This window comes from Anser anser, assembly GCF_964211835.1.
Source record: "Anser anser genome assembly, chromosome: 3".
Taxonomy (NCBI): Eukaryota; Metazoa; Chordata; class Aves; order Anseriformes; family Anatidae; genus Anser; species Anser anser.
The window spans coordinates 98,943,517-98,962,909 of NC_139722.1; the positions used below are offsets into that span (position 1 = coordinate 98,943,517).

The 19,393-nt window shown below is 39.6% G+C and overlaps 1 protein-coding gene across 1 annotated transcript; it reads right to left on the reverse strand.

Moving 5' to 3' along the window:
• Window positions 1–1,151: 1,151 nt before the first annotated feature.
• FBXO28 (F-box protein 28) lies at window positions 1,152–16,958 on the reverse strand. Its single transcript, XM_083828512.1, has 5 exons — window positions 16,702–16,958; window positions 10,661–10,770; window positions 9,547–9,685; window positions 6,955–7,150; window positions 1,152–3,622 (listed from the first exon to the last, which is right to left on the reverse strand). The coding sequence occupies exons 1-5, from the start codon at window positions 16,912–16,914 to the stop codon at window positions 3,228–3,230; spliced, it is 1,053 nt and encodes a 350-aa protein (XP_083684638.1). The 5' UTR covers window positions 16,915–16,958; the 3' UTR covers window positions 1,152–3,227.
• Window positions 16,959–19,393: the final 2,435 nt, after the last annotated feature.

Genomic DNA, 19,393 nt, shown 5'->3' on the forward strand with positions numbered 1-19,393 from the left:
GGAGAAAGATGTGATTGCAAACAGCTTTTCCCTCAAAAAAAAGGATCACTGTGCAGCTTCTAGTCTTCTGATATCATTTTCACCATGTTCATTAGATACCCAAACTTTAAAAAAAGTCAAAAAAAATCAAAACCTATGAAACAAAAAGCTTCTATTTTATTATTATTTTTATTTAAAAAAAAAGCTCAAAAAGGAAGGCCAGCCTCAGTTTTAAGCAATTCTCAGAAACTAACTCCAGAAGACCAGTACTATCACTTTCTCTTTCAACTCTGAGGAGCTGTTTCAGCCCTTGCTCCAAGTCATAAAACTTCTTGCACAAGCTGATAGTTGGCTGCAAATAAAACAATTTTTTAATGTTACTTCATAAAAACATCTTAGTCTCCCTAGCGATTCTTCCTTGATACAATCACTGATTGCTGCTATCACTGCACTTTTGTATGTTGACATCCTAAGCCTTGTAAATTTGCACAGAAATCTGTAAAGTCAAAAGTGATTTAGTTTTACTTCAGCCTATTTATCAACTTGTTCATATATTGCAAAATGCATGCTTTTTTTTTATTTAATGAGTGACAAGACAGCGTCAGAAGTTCACGTTCCAGCTATTTTGTCTAAACTATTAGCTATTAACTGTTAGTCTAAACTATTATTACTTCTGTACTACTGGTATATTTTCCCATCTTTTCAGGACCATCCAATACTGACCTCTCTCCCCCTCCCCGGGAAGTGGAAATTAAATAGGCTGTACACCTTTGTTGTGTACTTGATGGCACTTCTCAGAGCTTGTTTGTAAGCCTTCCCTCTACCCATGAAGTTCAGTGGGCTTGGTTCAATTTTACTGTACTTGGCAGGGTGCAGAGGAGCAGGATGCACCTGCTGACTTGCAGCACACAACACTTCCTTGAGTTGAAGGTTCCAACTTGGCACTGTTCATAGAGAATATTTCGTGTAACAATAAATACACGGATGTTCTTTCCACCTCAGTTTCCACAGCCAGAGGTTGACCGACATACAAATAAACAGTACTCCCGATTAACCTGAAACTATCTGTATGTTGTGAAGGGAGGAACGTTGTTTGCATCTTGTACAAGTGAATAAAGAATCTAAAAATGAGGTAAATTAAGATCGGTACGAATAAGCCTTTTCAATAAATGTAGTTCACAGGTTTATACTTGTTTAGAAGTATTTAACCACATACATCTGGTAATTAGACCATTACATGAATTTGTCATCATGAAAGACCATTAAGTGAATTTGCACCGAGTGATACAATGTAATTACAGCTCTTATGCTGACCTTTAGAACCATTCAAAATTACGGTTAAAAAAAAAAGGTATATGCCAGTATTTTAAAACCGAACAGCTGATACCTCTCTTCAAAAGACCTGTAACAGTAGAAAGTTAAGAGCCATGGAAGACCAGTAATAGCAAATCATCCTTTTAACAGTTCAACTTCTCCCCCAGATAGCCTTGTACCATTTGCTTCATGCTTTTCTTACGAAACGTACTTTTTTAAAAGCCTCAATCTGGCAAACAAGGTTATTTGAAAATTAAATGCCTGCTAAAACTTAGGCATTTGCAGTGTTACTTCTGATACGAGTCACTATGTTCCAGAAGCAAAAGCTGTAGTTTCAGTTTCAGGAACAATTAGTTCTACAATTCCAGAACATTTGATCAGAAGATTTCTGATTTGTTTGGTGATTTAAGTATAACTACTGTGTTATGCTGACAGCTACATAAACCTTAAGAAAAACCTGCACTTTAACCTCTGGTTATAGTATTAGGATTTTGAACAGCTGTGAAAGCAGCGTCTGTGTTTTTCAATGCTACATCAAGGTGAATTCAGTACCACCTAAACCCAAACCAGCAGCTGATTTAAAAAAAAAAACAAGTCATATGATAAAGCTACATAGTTTAGTACAATAAAACAAAAACAAGGACAATGGTATTTGTATAAGGTTCCAAAAATATACAGATGGGAAAAAAATCACTGTACACAACTCTGAGGTTGTTAAAGTGACCAGAGAGACTGAACAGTGCAAGACATGCTTTTCCAGTTACAAGCTCAAAACAGAAGTGCAAAAGAAATTAAAGCTTTGTCTGAAGTGATTTACCTTTTAGGATAAAGAAAGCTAGAATATTGTCATCAGTATTACAGAGGAAATCTCCACCCCACCCCGCCCCACACACATACACACAAAATAGTTTAAGTTTTTCCATAATACAGCATTTCATTCAAATCATGTCCCCCTGAGTTTGGTTATCGTAGGGACAATTTGTCTAATATTTATTTAGATGTTGGCCTATAAATCAAGCGATGCATAGGCAGCTTCTCAGTTCTCCAGCTTTGGCTAGCGACACCTGCAATTTACAGGCAGTGAAAGTGGCAGATAGCCTGGGTTCAAGTCCTCCTGCAACTAGCTTCATAAGACAACCTCATCTGACGAAAGCCGTTGTGCTGAAAGCTGATGCTAAGTTATGGCTGAGGAACAAAGAAATTGCTTCGTAGGTCTCTGTACTCTCTCCCAGAATTTAGAACAATTTCAGGCAAGAGCTTTTAGCAGGCTGAGCTGGACATGCATCTATCCATGCAAACGTAGAATATGGCTCCCAGGACCTAAGAATTACTAGGGTGTGCGCACACGAAGACTGGATAGAAGGCCCTTCCTTGTTAAGTTTACAAAAATATATAGCCAGTACTGTAGCTTAAGAAGTCAGTTTTACTCATTACAGAGATCCCAAAAAAGTATTAACTACTTTTCAGACATTCCAGACAAGGTCACTTGTAACAAAAAAGGTCAAGTTCTCTAAAACAGGATTTTAAAAGCGGGTCTTTTCTTCAAGTGAACAGGACATCTGTTTTTAAGCTTAACTTTTTTGTCAGTTAAGACTGAATTTATTTAAGAGTTTATGTGAACATATGCATAAACACAAATAAGTTTACTTTCAACACATCTGCACAGAAAAAAATTAACCCTTCAAAATGTAACAGAGCAGGTCTGGTTAGTATGTATCTATTGCAAATCTTAAAGATCCTGTGCATTAGGCCCACCCATACAGAAAGCAGGGGAAAAGTCTCAATGAGAGAAAATTACTGTTCGAGTCTAAGTGGTGTTTTGAAGAGCCAGCAGCCTAACAGACACCATGAAACTAGTCACAGGATCCACACAAGCAGACCTGCTTGGGCTACTGAAGCAGTGTATCCTCCTGAAGGTGTCATTTACTCCCAAGTTATTTTCTGTTTCGAAGGCGTTTAGATTTCCTAGGACAGTCTGTGGATTCAACCGCCTTCCTCCTCTTTCTTGGAGATTGTTCGTTTGAGCCAGAGCCTGAAGAATTTCCTACTGCGCTCTCCATCACCTCTCGCAGCTTGCGTTCAAGCTCAGCCAGTCGGGCGTTCTGTTCACCTATGATTTGTGTTTGCTCTAGCAGTTTCTGATCTTGATCCTGGAGCTGTTTCTGTTGCTCCTGCACTTTGGTGCGAAGCTCTGAGATTTCGCGCTTTAGCACTGTCACGCTGGCACCATTCGCTTTTACTTGCTGCTGGAGTTTGGTGACTTCCTGTCTCGAAGGGTTCTGCTTGGAGAACAGCTGCATGGTGGTTAGTGCTGCTGAGGGCCCTGGAACTTCAGAGACAGTTGGGATTAAAAAAAAGAAGAGAGAGAGAGAGAACTGGGAACAAAAAAAAAGAAAACTGGGACAATTTCTGCTTTTTCTCTTAAAAATGGGCGGTGCTAGGTTCTAGAGGATGGTGGGCACTGGGTTCTAGGTGGGGGGGGGCACGCAGGGTTGGGGGGGGCGCTGGGTTCCAGAGGATGCAGGCCTGGGGGGGGGTGCTGGGTTCCAGGGGATGTGGGCCTGGGGATGCAGGGCTGGGGGGGGGGCACACTGGGTTCCAGGGGACGCGGGGCTGGGGGGGGCGCTGGGTTCCAGGGGACGCGGGGCTGGGGGGCAGTGCTGGGTTCCAGGGGATGTGGGCCTGGGGATGCAGGGCTGGGGGGGGCACACTGGGTTCCAGGGGACGCGGAACTGGGGGGGGCGCTGGGTTCCAGAGGGTGTGTGGCTGGGGGGGGGGGGGGGGGGCGCTGGGTTCCAGGGGACGCAGGGCTGGGGGGGGGGGGGGGGGACTGGGTTCCAGGGGACGCAGGGCTGGGGATGCAGGGCACGCTGGGTTCCGGAAGGTGCGGGGCTGGGGGGGGCGCTGGGTTCCAGAGGGTGCGGGGCTGGGGGGGGGCGCTGGGTTCCAGAGGAGGATGGGGGGACACATGGGGTTCTAGTCAAAAGTAGAAATTGTGTCCCAGTTTTCATATTTTCTTTATCTCTACACCCCAAATAGGAATCTGAATACTGGCTGGAAGTTCGGTGAACATGTAAACTGATTTACAGCTACTTAAGTGTCTAACGAGAGCATATGGTATTTCAGGGCCCAACTACTTTAATATAAAATACTTAGAAAATGAATGATAAGTTGTTTTCCGTACTACTGAAAATCTAAGTATGACCCCCCACCCCCCTTTTGCTGGATCAAAAATTATAGAGAGGTTATGCTCTCAGCTAGACTTAGGGTCACAAATGTTATGTCAAAAACCCACAGCAACATGGCCATAAATTAAGTGTATTGCACAATTGCTATATTAAATATTTCAATACAGCAGTACAATTCTGCTGTTATAGTTGTATACAATTCTGCTGTCATAGTTCTATACAGCTAAAATCTAAAAAATTATGTTTCAGGGCTTAACAGGGTATTTCGGTTTTAACTTACTTTCTTCAGGAAGGGGAATAGTTTCCCACTCTGCTGTATGCTTATTCCTCCTAAACACTAAAACTATACGGGGTTTTGAGCTTGGGCTTGTTTTTGTTAAAGTTCCTGCAAATCAAGGACACTGACAGCTGCTGCATCATTTCTTTCACTTTTTCTATCTATCGTAACTTATATCTCTATCGCTTTAGATTCTATCTATCGTAACTTATATCTCTATCGCTTTAGATTCTATCTATCGTAACTTATATCTCTATCGCTTTAGATTCTATCTATCGTAACTTATATCTCTATCGCTTTAGATTCTATCTATCGTAACTTATATCTCTATCGCTTTAGATTCTATCTATCGTAACTTATATCTCTATCGCTTTAGATTCTATCTATCGTAACTTATATCTCTATCGCTTTAGATTCTATCTATCGTAACTTATATCTCTATCGCTTTAGATTCTATCTATCGTAACTTATATCTCTATCGCTTTAGATTCTATCTATCGTAACTTATATCTCTATCGCTTTAGATTCTATCTATCGTAACTTATATCTCTATCGCTTTAGATTCTATCTATCGTAACTTATATCTCTATCGCTTTAGATTCTATCTATCGTAACTTATATCTCTATCGCTTTAGATTCTATCTATCGTAACTTATATCTCTATCGCTTTAGATTCTATCTATCGTAACTTATATCTCTATCGCTTTAGATTCTATCTATCATAACTTATATCTCTATCGCTTTAGATTCTATCATAACTTATATCTCTATCGCTTTAGATTCTATCATAACTTATATCTCTATCGCTTTAGATTCTATCATAACTTATATCTCTATCGCTTTAGATTCTATCATAACTTATATCTCTATCGCTTTAGATTCTATCATAACTTATATCTCTATCGCTTTAGATTCTATCATAACTTATATCTCTATCGCTTTAGATTCTATCATAACTTATATCTCTATCGCTTTTTCTATCATAACTTATATCTCTATCGCTTTTTCTATCTTCTATCATAAATTATCACTTTTTCTATCATAAATTATCTATCACTTTTTCTATCATTTTACTCTTCCACCAGTGCAGTGCAAGTAAGATACAACTTTTAAGCACTACAAAGACAGAACAATCTGGAACAGCCTTGAACAGGCATCCTCCTCCTCTTTTTTCTTTAAGATGACAGCATAGTTATGGTTATTTGACACTAAAGGGTTGCCATTAGGTAGATTATTTCTTCCCTCAACCCAAGGTAGGCATGTTTATGCCACATAAAGCCTTGGGTTTGGCGAACCAATTGATACCGGTTTTGGGCACTGCTCCCACAGCTGAGAGACTCAATGAAATTGAGATATAATTAATGGGATATAATTAAGAGGTGGTATACACAATTATGGCTAAAAGGATTGACAGGACATACCAGAAACAACAAGCAGCTCCTACAGTTAGGCCTATCATTTTTGGTTAGGGTCTATTTATTTATTAAGTTACCCTTTCAGAGAATTTACTTCACAATTCCTAAAGTTCTCCAACGGTGTGGAAATAAATTCAGTAAAGGGAAAACACTGCAGTTCTACTAACCTTTTGCTTTTGGCCATTATATGGGGTAACTATGTTAAACTTTGGTTGACATAAATTATGGAAAGTCTGACAGGTCATACAAAGAAACAGCTTATTTATTTATAGACTTATTTTAATTGCCTTTTCAGCATTATTCACAAGTATTTTGCTTGTTAATATATACCTTAGTGCCCTGGCAAAGTGAAAAAAAAGCACATTCAAGTATATTCTAGCTCTGTATGCTCTATAACATCTTAGGCTAATTTGCTGATCATACTAAATATAAAAGGCATCTTGAGTTGTTATCTCACGTGCCAAATTTCAACCAAGTGCAATAATAAAGTCTCATTCATTGGTGGCACAAAAGCGTTTGTTTAACGAATACACACTATGCATAATTATAACATACATTCAAGTGACCGTTCTTTTGGTAATACAAAGCCTCCTTAAATTACAAAGCAAATGAATTCCACAGTTGGCATTCTTAAGAAACAAGTATCATTAATACTTATGTGATAAAGCTCACTTATTTAAGGAATGACGCTTTAAAAAGATAGTGCTGTGAGTTTTTGCATACACACACACAAAAAAAAACAACACACAAAAACACCTCAACTATACGTTGGAATTAATACCTGGGGCAGCTCCTATCAGACGTCCTGATACATCTGACCCAGGCAGCTTCCTTTTCAGTATTGGAACAATCTTCTCATCAAAATATTCCATAGCCATGGAAGAAATGTCCCTTAGTTCCTGAAGAACTTCATGAGCTCTCTGAGGAGCTCTTGTAGAGTTTACATATCTTAGCACACGGTAAATTTCATCTATTACCTAAAACATTTAAGAATATTTAGGTTTTTCTGATAAAGGCAAGATTATTTCACATCATTCTAAAAGTGTTGGCATATTCAGGCATATTCCAGTTCCAGGACCTTCTGCAGCACCAATAACAATGGAAAATCAAATATGATATTTATATCATACTTTACTACATAACTGTTACTCTTGCATATCACTATGTACTTTAGCTCTTTATCAGTGTTTTGAAATTAAGTCCTGTTTGTGATATACCAGAGAAACCATTCACTTGATATATCACGACTCTCTTCAAATTCATGAAATAACACATTTTGTGTGAAATTGTTTTACTGCATCCATACTTGACTTTTATGTGCTCAGTGGAGCATAACGATTTATTTTTGGATAACCAAGACACTGGAAGCCACGCAACAGAGCAGTCACTCCCACAGCCAATCGTGAGACATATAAAACATATGAATGGAATAGCAATAATTATAGTCACATCGGTCTGAAGAGCTGTATGTATTTACTTGAATTCAGTTGCACGATCCCAAAATGTTGCGAATTCAGATTACATGCAAAATGTATTAATTTACGAAATATCAATCCACAACTAGCAGAGAACATAAACAGCTTCTTTATATGCTTGAAAAGCAAGCCCTTTGTTTAGAAGAGATGAAAGTTGCCTTGCTGATCTAACGAATTATAGTCTGAGGAGGTCCAGATAGGAGTGCTGGCTTCTTATTACAGAAACTACCGAGCCAGGTATTTTGCACATGATTAAGAATGGCTTACGATCATAAGAATTTAGAATCATCATTAAGACAACACAGCTGCATCTTGTGTTTTAATAAAGGAAGCTTAGCTAAAAAGTTGCAAAAGCTAGATGTGACTGAAATGTGCCATCATGCAACAATCTTACTAAAGACTTCTCTAATTTTATCCACCAGAATATTCACATATTCTAACACAAATTAACATCCTGAAAGTTCTGCATCCTTCATTCAAATGAAAATTTCCTGAGGGAAACAGGACAGGTAAGGGAAACCACACACTTTAAGTAAACGCTAAGCCTTGAGTAGGCTTGACCAAAACATGACTTTCTGGTGAATTGATAGCTGTGCAGAGAAAGCAGCAGCATCAGGCTTGTATACCAAGTAAATAATTTATAAAAATCTCTTTAGCTGTTACATCAGAATACAAACAAGGCCTTTATGACTCAGTGCCCAGAATGAAAACAGCTGGTAAGCTCATTTGCACAGCTCCTGCACACCCTAGGTCTAGCTTGAGCATTGCTTTTTTATCTATCCCCCAAAAAAGTAGGGCAGTATTTCTTTTTACTTATCAAGTGAGTATCAAGGCCTTCAGTTTATTTGACTTTATATTAAATTAGTGTTTTAAAATATATATACATACAGTATCTATAAAAATAAATGTAAATAAATGTAAATATAATAAACTATAATAATTTTAGTATCAAGGCAACAACTGTGTATAGAAATTGTTACCTCTTCAAGATTTAAAAATAATCATGCTGATAGCCTATCCTGCTGTAGAAATGTAGACTGTATGTAGAAATGCCTGCCATGCTTCATCTCAACCCAACAGCTAACTTGCATTCGTCCCAGTGCAATTCAATTTTCTGCCCTTTAAAAATTTATATCAACAAATCCAAACCTCACATAGAAAGATCAATGAATAGAACATCAGGCTTATGCTCACAGATCTCATTTCAACCCTAAGTTGTAACAGTCTTCCTCAGATCATGATTTTGTCAATTCACTTCTGTATACCTTTGTTTTCACAGCTTATAAAATAATGGTATTACTGTCATACATCTCATTTGGATAATTTATACTTTATGTTGGGGCAGGAGTCTGAACTACCAGAATTGTTTAGTAGTAGTAACATTTAACAAAGTTTATCTACACTTAAAACTTTTATTCCATCTAATGTACAGAAATAATTAATTCATTATCAAAATGAACAGTGTTTCCGCATACTATGCATCTTAATTTAATTAACTTGAAGTACTCAAACCCTTAAGAAAGGTCCTTAAAGTCTTCCTGATTGACCAAGTCTCTAGTGTACACATGGTCTAAACTATTACATCTTCTGATGACCTAGCCTCCAACTGTTTTGTACAGTTACAATTCAGAATTAAACCCTATGTATCCTGGTTTCTCGTAAAAATCCTAAGGGAAAATACAAATCAAGTTTAAAATAGTGCTGAGATATAGTCTGGTTCTTTCATTTCAGACTGACTGCTATAGCAGAGTATTGGCTTCTGTGTTTTAAGTATCAGAAACAGTTTTAGTATGAACACACATTATATAATCTGGGACAGACAGGACAAATTTACTTTAAGTTACATGATCATGTTTTGTAAAAACATAAACATTCACATAATTTAGTCTACATTTTACCTTTCCAGGTATGAAGCAGCACAGATTGGAATCCACATACTTCATGAAAGTCATATTTAACAGAGAAAGTCTTGTTTCTACAGCAGCAAGGATGTCTGCATGACGAGCTAATGAATGGTTTCTTCTTTCTGACTCCCGTCTAGAAGACAGACCATTAAGTGAGAGTAATTTAACAGTGAGTCAACAAAATAAAACTCTAACACTCATTCATCCTTAAAACCCTTTAGAGGCTTGAAAACAACCACTAACGTTGTTCTGTCTGCATGGGAAAAAAGTGATATAGATTAAAAATCAGCTAGCAATTATGTAGCACACTTTTTTTAAGACAGTATTTTCTCTAAATAATTACCACATCTTACACGATCCATAAACTCTGTATGTAATTTAGGACTCTTAAGAACAGGCTTTCAGCAGTAGACACTGAGTCATGGTGCATATTTTTATCCTCGCATATGCCTACAGTTAGTATCTCAATGTAATACACAAATTTAATATAATATTACTGCTTGCTACAAAATATAAGTTGAGGTACAAGTTTTTGAGAAAGGATCACAACAGTAAGTAGCATTTAGTTTCTTCACCCTGAATGGGAAACCTGATAGGACATAGCAGAAGCAACTGCACTTCCTCTCTGGAAAGAGGAGAAAAGACAATGCCTTAGTGAGAACCTTAAGCTCCCAGTAACACTCACGCATCAACCCCCCTCCCTTTCCCTGATTTAACCCTTGGCACTGAAGAACCTTGCTTTTTTAATCAGTCATAGACAAATCATCACCAAAGGCAGTTTGTCTTGTAAAAGCATGGCATCTATCCATTCCTAAGAGCCCCTCCTGGCTTTGCCAGAAGGGTTGAGTAATATACGACCCTTCTTTTCTATGACACATTTTGCAATATTCCAGCTCCTAGTACTGTACACCACAAGTTACATTCATGCACAGCATTATTTTGTTATTAGATCTTAGGTTTATGGTACTTTTGGGAAAAAAAGAGGAAAAAAAGATTCAAATTTTCAAGATATTTAAGCTGAATTAGCCAGCAAGAAATTCCTTTTTAGCATTATGCTGATAAGAATCTAGCACACTGAGGTTTAGCTACGGTTTTAACTGGTACATACCTTGGAAGCTGAGCTTTAACTTGCTTTTGACACAAGTTGTGGTATCTTTCCACTTTTAGAAATCCCTGATTCAGCATTCGCTGGCAAACCAAGTCCATTCGTTTACAAACCTGTATTTAAGTAAAACAAAACACACACAAAAACACCCCTTAAGTTTCAAATAATGCCACAAGTCACTTTTAGTATTATCTTATCCATACTTGCTGAGCAGTACAAGATTCTCTTACTGGATTTTCTTGGAAAGATTCTCTTTCTTCCATTTCAAGACACAGAAACTGCAGTGCAACTTAAGGTATCACCATCTCTAACAGCAATCATGATACTCCCCATAAAGAAGCAACTACGTTCCACACAGTTAATAAACGAATCTTCTGATACTGCCTAACAAGTGTCAGTAGTCCAAATTCCACCCGTATATAAGCAGACATGATTTCCCTGTGATAATAATCAAAATTTCAAATGCCTGCGTCTAGCTTCCAACTTGTTCTCCAGAGTGATTTTGGTAGATGAAGTTAATATTTTGTTGTCTCAAAAACATGCCTTAAAACCAAGAAAGTATGTTTTTTTCCTTCAACATTTAGCACTTATGTTTCTGGAGACAGACAAAATTAAAGAATTAAGCACTACAGTGCACATGAAGCAAGATTCTGTTTTGTGTAAGAAGTCCTCTCTATTTAAGAGATTCCCTTATTGGCTATGTTGCATACTGGTAGCCTCAATTTTTTCACAGCTTTAGGGAGAAAGGACATTAATAGCTGCAGAGATGGAATAATGAGCTACTACATTTAAACCTTAAAAAGTAACCAGTCACGAGACAAAGCCAATGTGTACAAAAGTTTAAAGTATTTGCAATTCACAGCTCTGATGATGCAAGACGTTGGTTAACCAGCTCTATTCTTTCAAACTGCCTTTTTTTTTAACATTAAAGTGCACACCTCCAAGTGTGACCACACTTTCCAACAGAACAGCTTTGCTCTTTCCTTTTTTTTTTTTATTTAAACAAACACTCCTTCCTCTCCATACAGTACTCATTTCATAGCTTTGAAATCTACATAGTTTGTTTCTTGAGAAAGAAGATTCTCACTTCTAGAAAAGCCACCGATTATTTTTTGCTTATAAGGAAGGTACTACTTTACAGAAGTTCTGCTTTCTCTGAATCACAGAGAATCTCTCTAGTCACAGCTAGTCTAAGTTCTCTGAGTAAGCACTGACTCTTTTCAAACACCTCTGTCTTAAGAGACCATTAAGTAATTGTTGTCAGTCTGTCCGTGTTCCTTCATATTAGATCTTCCTTGTTAGTAGCCGAAGGAGGATAACCAGTCAGGCTAACTCCAGAGGTAGTCTCAGTATACTTGTCCCTCACATTCACTAGAATGAGCTAATTATTTCCAGTGGATGAAACATAATGCTAGCCCTTCAACTACAGGAAGGATGAAATTGTCACCTTTCTTCTAAGATATTAACTGCATTAGTGATGCTTAGATCTGACACCATATTTAAGTATAAGACTTCACAGCTTACATTTAGTTCTAATGATATCAAACAACCGAAATACGAACGAGTACTTGCACACGGGCTACGTTAACTATGCAATTATTCAGCAGAAGAAAAACAAAATGAACACGCAATCCTAGATACATTATTAGTGACAAACTTTAGAAGCACAGAGATATCAATCATGTTTATACTGACATCTGGTGGCAGAAAGTACCTTTTACTGTGTTGAAGCTCTCCCACATCCAAGCGAGCAGGCAGGCCGCCATGGGTAAGACAAACTGCACTAGATTTTTAAATATTGCCTTTTCCAATCTTACTCATTTGCTTACGCTTCTCAGCATGAAGAATTATTTGCTCCAGTTTCTGGACACTGCCCATATTTGTCATATAAACAGACTAGAACCCTAAGAGACTAAACAGATACCACCAGAAAACAGCAGTTTTTGCAGCTTATTTTACCAGTCACCTCTTACTTGTCAGCTGGTTCTTGATCACACCATTTAAAAACACGGCATCTGAAGTTATAAGAACAATACACTTTTTAGACTGCACAGTCAGCAGTCATCCACAAAGTAGCATTATCACACTTTTAAGTGTTCGTATTGGTCCAAGACGGTTACTAATACTTGCTATGTCAATGGACTGCAAGAAATTTAAACGTTCAGATTTGCTCACATTTGTTTTTGCCAATTTTTGGAATGTTTTCTTATTCTAGCCATAAAACTATAACAGTACAAGCTTCCTCAAATGTCAGGTCCAACTAGAACACTGCGTTCAAATTTCAGTGTTAGAAAGTTATTCCAAGGTCCACACGAAATCCAGAATGAGAAGGTGGCTGCTTCTCAGCATGGTGACTTGTATACAATAACAACTTCTATAGAAGAACTGATTTTCCACTTCATTTGTGACCAAACTGACACAATTTAGTAGAGGACTACCAGCTTCCCTTTCCTCAAGCATGTCTTACTTCTTCCCAGCTTCACTAACAGATGACCACTGTCAAAACAGAAAGCAAAAATATACTAAATTATTTAGGTTCATTACGTGTTATATTTATCAGGTATTTAGAGGCTACGCAGACCCTTATTTCATAATGCCTTTCTAAGTTGAAGAACAAGTAAGTGACAAAATGCTAATGACTTCAACGTGAAGCCTGAAAATAGAAATGCCTGGAAATACAGATTTACTGAAACTGTGTGAAGATTAAAGCTGTGCCGTCCAAAGGATATCCGTCCTTATTTGTGCTCTGCAGAACCGTAATGCAGGTTTGCTGTAGAATTTAAGACTCTCGTGATGCATGTCAGAATCCAAGATAACCTTATCTTCAACGTGTTCATAGGAGGTGTTTATAGATCGTTTTTAATCATGGAGTGTTTGTTTTCTGTCATGCTCACTGTAGTAATAGCCTGAATGGAAGTGCTATTTCCAAGCTCAGACTAAGGATTTTATTATTACCCCACTTTGAAAGTATCCAGCTCTCATCCTCTTAGCTGACTGCATCTTTAAAGATAACAAAGCAGCACAAGCCCATTCTACTGTTTCAGGTCAACTTATCAAAGTTCATCATGGTATCACCACCGTTGTAAACTGTTATATGGTATCCATGCTCAAAACCAATCGTCCTTCACTAGAACGAGCATTGCTTGGCATTTCAAATGTTGCATCTCAAAATGAGGAGTGTTTCTTCCAAACATGATGTCACCCTATTTAATAGAAAGAAATCACACACATACATTTACCAGTAGAATAAGTAGAATAAGGCATAATTAAGTAAAATGATTTGTTCCAGGATGATGCCAAAGCATGAATGAAAACCTACAGCCATTCTCCTTTCCAGATCATATAAGCATAGAATAGAGCAAGTGTGTTTCCCTGTCATGCTTATAACCTGAATAACCACGCGTTACTCGCTTTTCTGACTGCCTTCCAATGATCTTGTTATCTCAGAACTGCTCTACCATCTCAAAAACATGGTCAAAATTCTAAAGCTTCTGTACAGACATTAAAAAATATTACAGCAAAATAACCAATCAAAAGCTGGAAGGTACACTAGCTTCCACATCAGCCTGCATGCTAGGCTTTACCTCCTGAACATTACAGCTTCAGCCATAATTATCTCTGGGGCTTCTGCATTTCTCTTATGACAAGATATCAAAGGAAGTAGGTTAAGTAAATATTCAAAACGTCAGAAAGTAAAATGCTGCTCCTTTTCTTCTCATTCACTTTCTCCAAACAGAAGTTTGATACCTCAAGATCTGCATTAAGGCATAATTTCAGACATGACTGCATTCTGAATACCTACTTGTTTAGTCTCCACTAGTCTAGATCCACTCCTCTGCTTAACCAGTTAGGTACCTCATTTATGCTTTAAAATGCTGTAACATCAGGAACAGCAGAAGGCATTATGTTAAGTATAACAAGTGCTTCTTTGTACACGGGCAGGCCCATGGTCTTGCTTTGCCCAACGGTAATCATAAGCAGGTAACGTCCTTTACCACATTCTTCAGTGACTGAAACAGACTTATATATCTTAATCCTTAGATTATACACCTCATTACACTCCACACAAACAATGCAGGTTCCTATCTCTATTTTAATCTGAAAACTTGCTGGCGTTCTGCGTCCTCCCACCCAGCCAACTCCTTAGTCTACCTTTTTGCGCACGCTCTAGCTTCAACACCCATTCAACTCAAAAGACTTTGTTTGCATCTGTCAAGATGATCCAGAAAAAGAAGGATTAGGACATCCATTTTCAATGCTGAGACCCAGAAAACGCGTTCAAATTGATCTGTTTAGGGAACCCACATTTATTGTCAAATGTATGTATGATCAAGCTTTGTTTAGGTCAATTGATGTCCTGGATCACATCCTCCTACCTTCCCCAAGGTACTTTAACCCCTTATGATGTGGCATTACATGCAATAATGAATCCATTTCGGGGCACACTTAACTTGCATGAGTTGCCAAAAGAACACTTTTAGTTCTGCATGGCAAACTAGAAGACCTAGCTGATCCAAGTAGGTGTACTTATGAGCCACATTTTTGACTAGGTCAAACCAGAAGGGCAGTGATTCTTGACATTAGTGCCGATTAACAAAGACAAGTGTACTTTCATTTCAGAGTAATTCTCACGTTTTCTGATGTGTCTTAGGGGTAAAAAATGGAATTTGATGGTAATTAAGTTTCTTGGCTGTCACTTACTCAAAAATAAAAACAGGAGAAGATCAACTGAATAGTTTCCTTCGCTTTACATCTAGTATTGCTCCACATGTGTCTAAGTTGATATTTATCCAGTCTGGTTTTGCCATTTCTGAAGCTTCTGCAAGTGACAGTCTTCTTGAATAACAGACTTGTGTTACATAAAAGAGGTGTTTCACTTGTTAAGAAGCGCAAAGAGTTAAACAGTTCTTTTAGTCCTTACACCACCATCTTTCCTACTCTGAATTTCACTGCCGACAAAGCATTGCTTACAAACACTAAGTCAGCCTTGCAAGAAGAAAAATCCTCCTACTGACTAGTGACAGTTCTCACAGCTACCACTTATAAAATGCAACAGGAAAACTGCAGCGAAGAACAGTGCCTAGTGTGGCAATACAGACCATACAACACTAAGCATACCCAAACAGCACACATACTTCTTGTCATCCAAGCTGTAAAGGCTGCAATCCAAAAAAGCCGTACTGAATATTTTTCCACAAATCCCCTACCTACTCTTAGAGAAGAAGCGAAAGTCTTTTGAGATTACTAGGCTGACAGCATGCTAGAAATATTTAGGTACAGCGTGTTTGGTGCAGTACAAATAAAAACAGCGTTTCTGCTTGAAGAGCTTTCAGTTTGAAGTTAGAGTCAGCTTGCTACACTTCAGGTTGCTGATCAAGGACAACCACAGCCTAATTCTCTACAGAAATGTGCTTGTAATACTACCTAGTTTAAGCTAATGAGTTCTTAAAATAGAAGCAGTACAGGCAAGTTTACCGAGGGCTACATAAGCCTCATATTAGTTCCATCACTGTTTTTCCATTTATGATCTCCTAAGAAATTGAGCAAGACAGCAGCTGATCGCATTATGATCATATTATGACCATGGTTTACACGAGGCTCCTTACAGGCAGTTCAAGACTGTTAAACACCGGTCCCGTGAGCTTTTTTTTTCGCTGACACGTGAGCTTTTTTTTGACATTATGATGCTTGCAAGCGCAAGTAATATCTTTTATTAGATCTTCCAGTACGACCGCGAGGAGCAGGCTGCCTCTCAGGCAGGCAAAGGCTTTAAGTCTCCCTTCCCTGCCCCGCACGTAGGGCGGCGATCCCCTACACCTGGGGGCCTCACCTTTCTGAGCAGAAATAAACACACAGGCGAGGCGCGGCGCGCTGACCCCCTTCCACCACCGCGCCCCCCGCTAGAAAACAGCGGTCGCTGTAAGAAATAAGACCACGAGCCCCAACCCGCCCCTTCCCCGCCGGCCGCCGCCACCTCCCCACCTCCGGGCACGGGGCCCGGCCGCCACAGGGCCCCCCCAAGCCCGGCCCGGCCCGGCCCCTACCAGGCGGAGCTGGCTCGTCTCGTCGTAGGACAGGAAGCTGAGGATGCTCTCGATGGCCACGATGGGCAGCCCCATGAGCGTGTTGCTCTGAGGAGGCTGCTCCAGCAGCGCCGAGGCCTCGGGAGCCTGCGGGAGCGGGGGCGGGGAGAGCCGCGCCGAGCACAGGGCGCCGCCTTCCCCCTCCGACAGGAGCCGCTCCTCCGCCGCCGCCATCTTACAGCCCGTCCTGCCTCCACTGGGGGCGGAGCGCGGGGCTTCCTATGACGCCACTTCCGCTCCCCGTGACGGCACCGCCCCGCCCCGCCCCGCCCCGCCGCTGGGGGCGGCAGAGGGCGGCGGGGCAGGGGCGGAGCTGGGGGCTCCTCACGCGGGCTGCGGGGGGACCCGGAGGGGAAGGGGGGGGACGAGCAGGCACGGCGGGGCGCTGAGACCTCTGTGGGGCCGCTGCAGAAGGGGGCCCGTAGTGGCACGGGCGTGGGGGGCTGCGTGAAGCTTCTCTGAAGTAACGGGCCACGTACCACGAGTGGATTTGGAAGGAACAACTGGAAGCAGTCTTGAGCATAGCGTGCCCTGAAACCAGTATGCCCCATGTCAGCGAGTGTGGTGGAGGATAAAAGCACAAATTGTTTTTTTTTAAAGGACAGCCAGTTTGATAGCGGTGTGTGGAAGCACTGGGAAATAGCGCTGTGTGTCTGGTGGGTCCCTCACACCAGGCACGTAAAGCAACCGCTGCGGTTGGAAATGGCACACTGAGCTCAATAAACCAGCAGCACGACCCTGTTTGTTGGTTTGGTTTTTGTCCTTGTTAGTCTTAACACCAGTCATAAAGCTACAGGTTTTTGTGTTTTTCATTTTTATTTTTATTTCCACTCTACAGAGGAACAGGAGCAAGAGTAAGGCGGTCAAGGACACTGGGAAGTGTGTGAGAAGGGCCTCCAAAGATGTAGCAGCTGCGAAGAGATCTAGTTGCTGTTGAGCAGGAAGCCAACAATGCTCCCCCAACACTATAGGAATAGCAGCGGCTGCACAGACAAAGCTGCAACCCAGTAAAATAAGGTTGAATTCCAGAGAGTGAGCTGCAGTATGGAGAAATATTTCTGCACCTCCTAAGTGAGGTGCAACTACATAACTCTTACCAGTGTGTTATGTAGACATTAGTGAGGTCTCTTGGTCATAATAGCTGTATCTGGAGCAGCAAAGGGATGGGACCAAGGGCTGTTTCTAGAATATTCCTCGATAATTCCAAGTATGGTCATGGGCACTTGCACCATAGCTTCCCAGCCATTTATGTCTGACAGAGCCAGGCACAGCTGTTTAAAAGTACAGTGCCAGTCTCCTCTTTTCCTTCAGCTGCCGCTCTTTGGTGTTTTCCTTTTTTAAGTCAGTAGTGTTGAACATGCACGTTTCCTTAGGAAACTGGTGCTCCTTAAAACTGACTTAACAAAGAAAATCACTATGAATGCTGGAAGTGACAGTAGAAAAGCATATGGGAAAAAGTCATAAAATGTTCATGGCGAATGGGACTGCTCATTACAATAATTGTACTCCAAGGTAGAACAGCTTTAATTGTTACAGAACTAAAGCACTAACTGCCTGGAGCATCCCTGCACTTTTTTTTTTTTTTTTTTTAAGTAGGCTTCTTCTCCTTGAAGTTTTATTGTGACCTCTTTCGTTTGCAACTTCCCCCTTTCCTCAGAAACCCACCTGGAACCTCCCTCTTAAACGAAAGAAATTCACTGAAAAAAAAATTGACTTGGAAGCAGAGGAAATGCAAGGGTAAGCCTTTCTGTGTGTCATCCTAATGGAACTCCAAAAATGTACACTCGATATTTCCTTTTTTGAAGCAGAACAATTTGTGCCATGTATGTATTTGGAAATGTTTTTCCTCTCTCCCCCACCCCAACTCGTCAATGCTGCTGTAAAATTGGCTATCTTAGAACAAGATTTTTTTTATGGCTATAGTTTTAGGACCTGATCTCCTTTCATATGCATACTCAGCAGTTTAAAACACACTTAGGAGAATTCTTAATAAACTTGTGACTTGGCACAGGAAGTTTGTGCTGGCAGTCCATTAATATTTTAAAAGCAAGTGTTTTTCTCCCTCTTCTTAAGCATATATAATTTAAAATAGTTTCAAGAATGCTTTTTGTTTTGTCATGTAATTTGAGAAATTTGAGATTTTGAAGTCCTCCTTTATGTTTTATGTTATGTTTAATAATATATAAACTGCATTATCTATATGTTTATTGTGTTAGTAAGTATAGTGTATTAATGATATAAACTATATATTTTATATTATTAGCTACAACTATATAAATAACTTTTTGTTTAATAAGTCTGTCTCAGCACGTAAGATAATTCTGCTGTCTTCCAGGTTCTGATTCACATAATTGTATGTGGTATCTTGTATCATTTTTCTAAGCATACATCACTGTCTTAATTTGCAGAAATGCACACCACACATACTGTCACAAAATCCTTGTCACAGATTCACTTGTGGCTTATCTTTCCAGTTACTATGGGTTAGGGTGAAGCCAGATAACTTTAATAGTCCCTGAAAGGGATGATATCATGTTATGTAGATTCTATTGCATATGAAGTAACATGCAAACTCTGTAGACAATATTTGCAGTTAATGCAGGATACATACTTTTATTTGGGTTACTGCTCATTTAGGTTTCTGCAGTGCTTG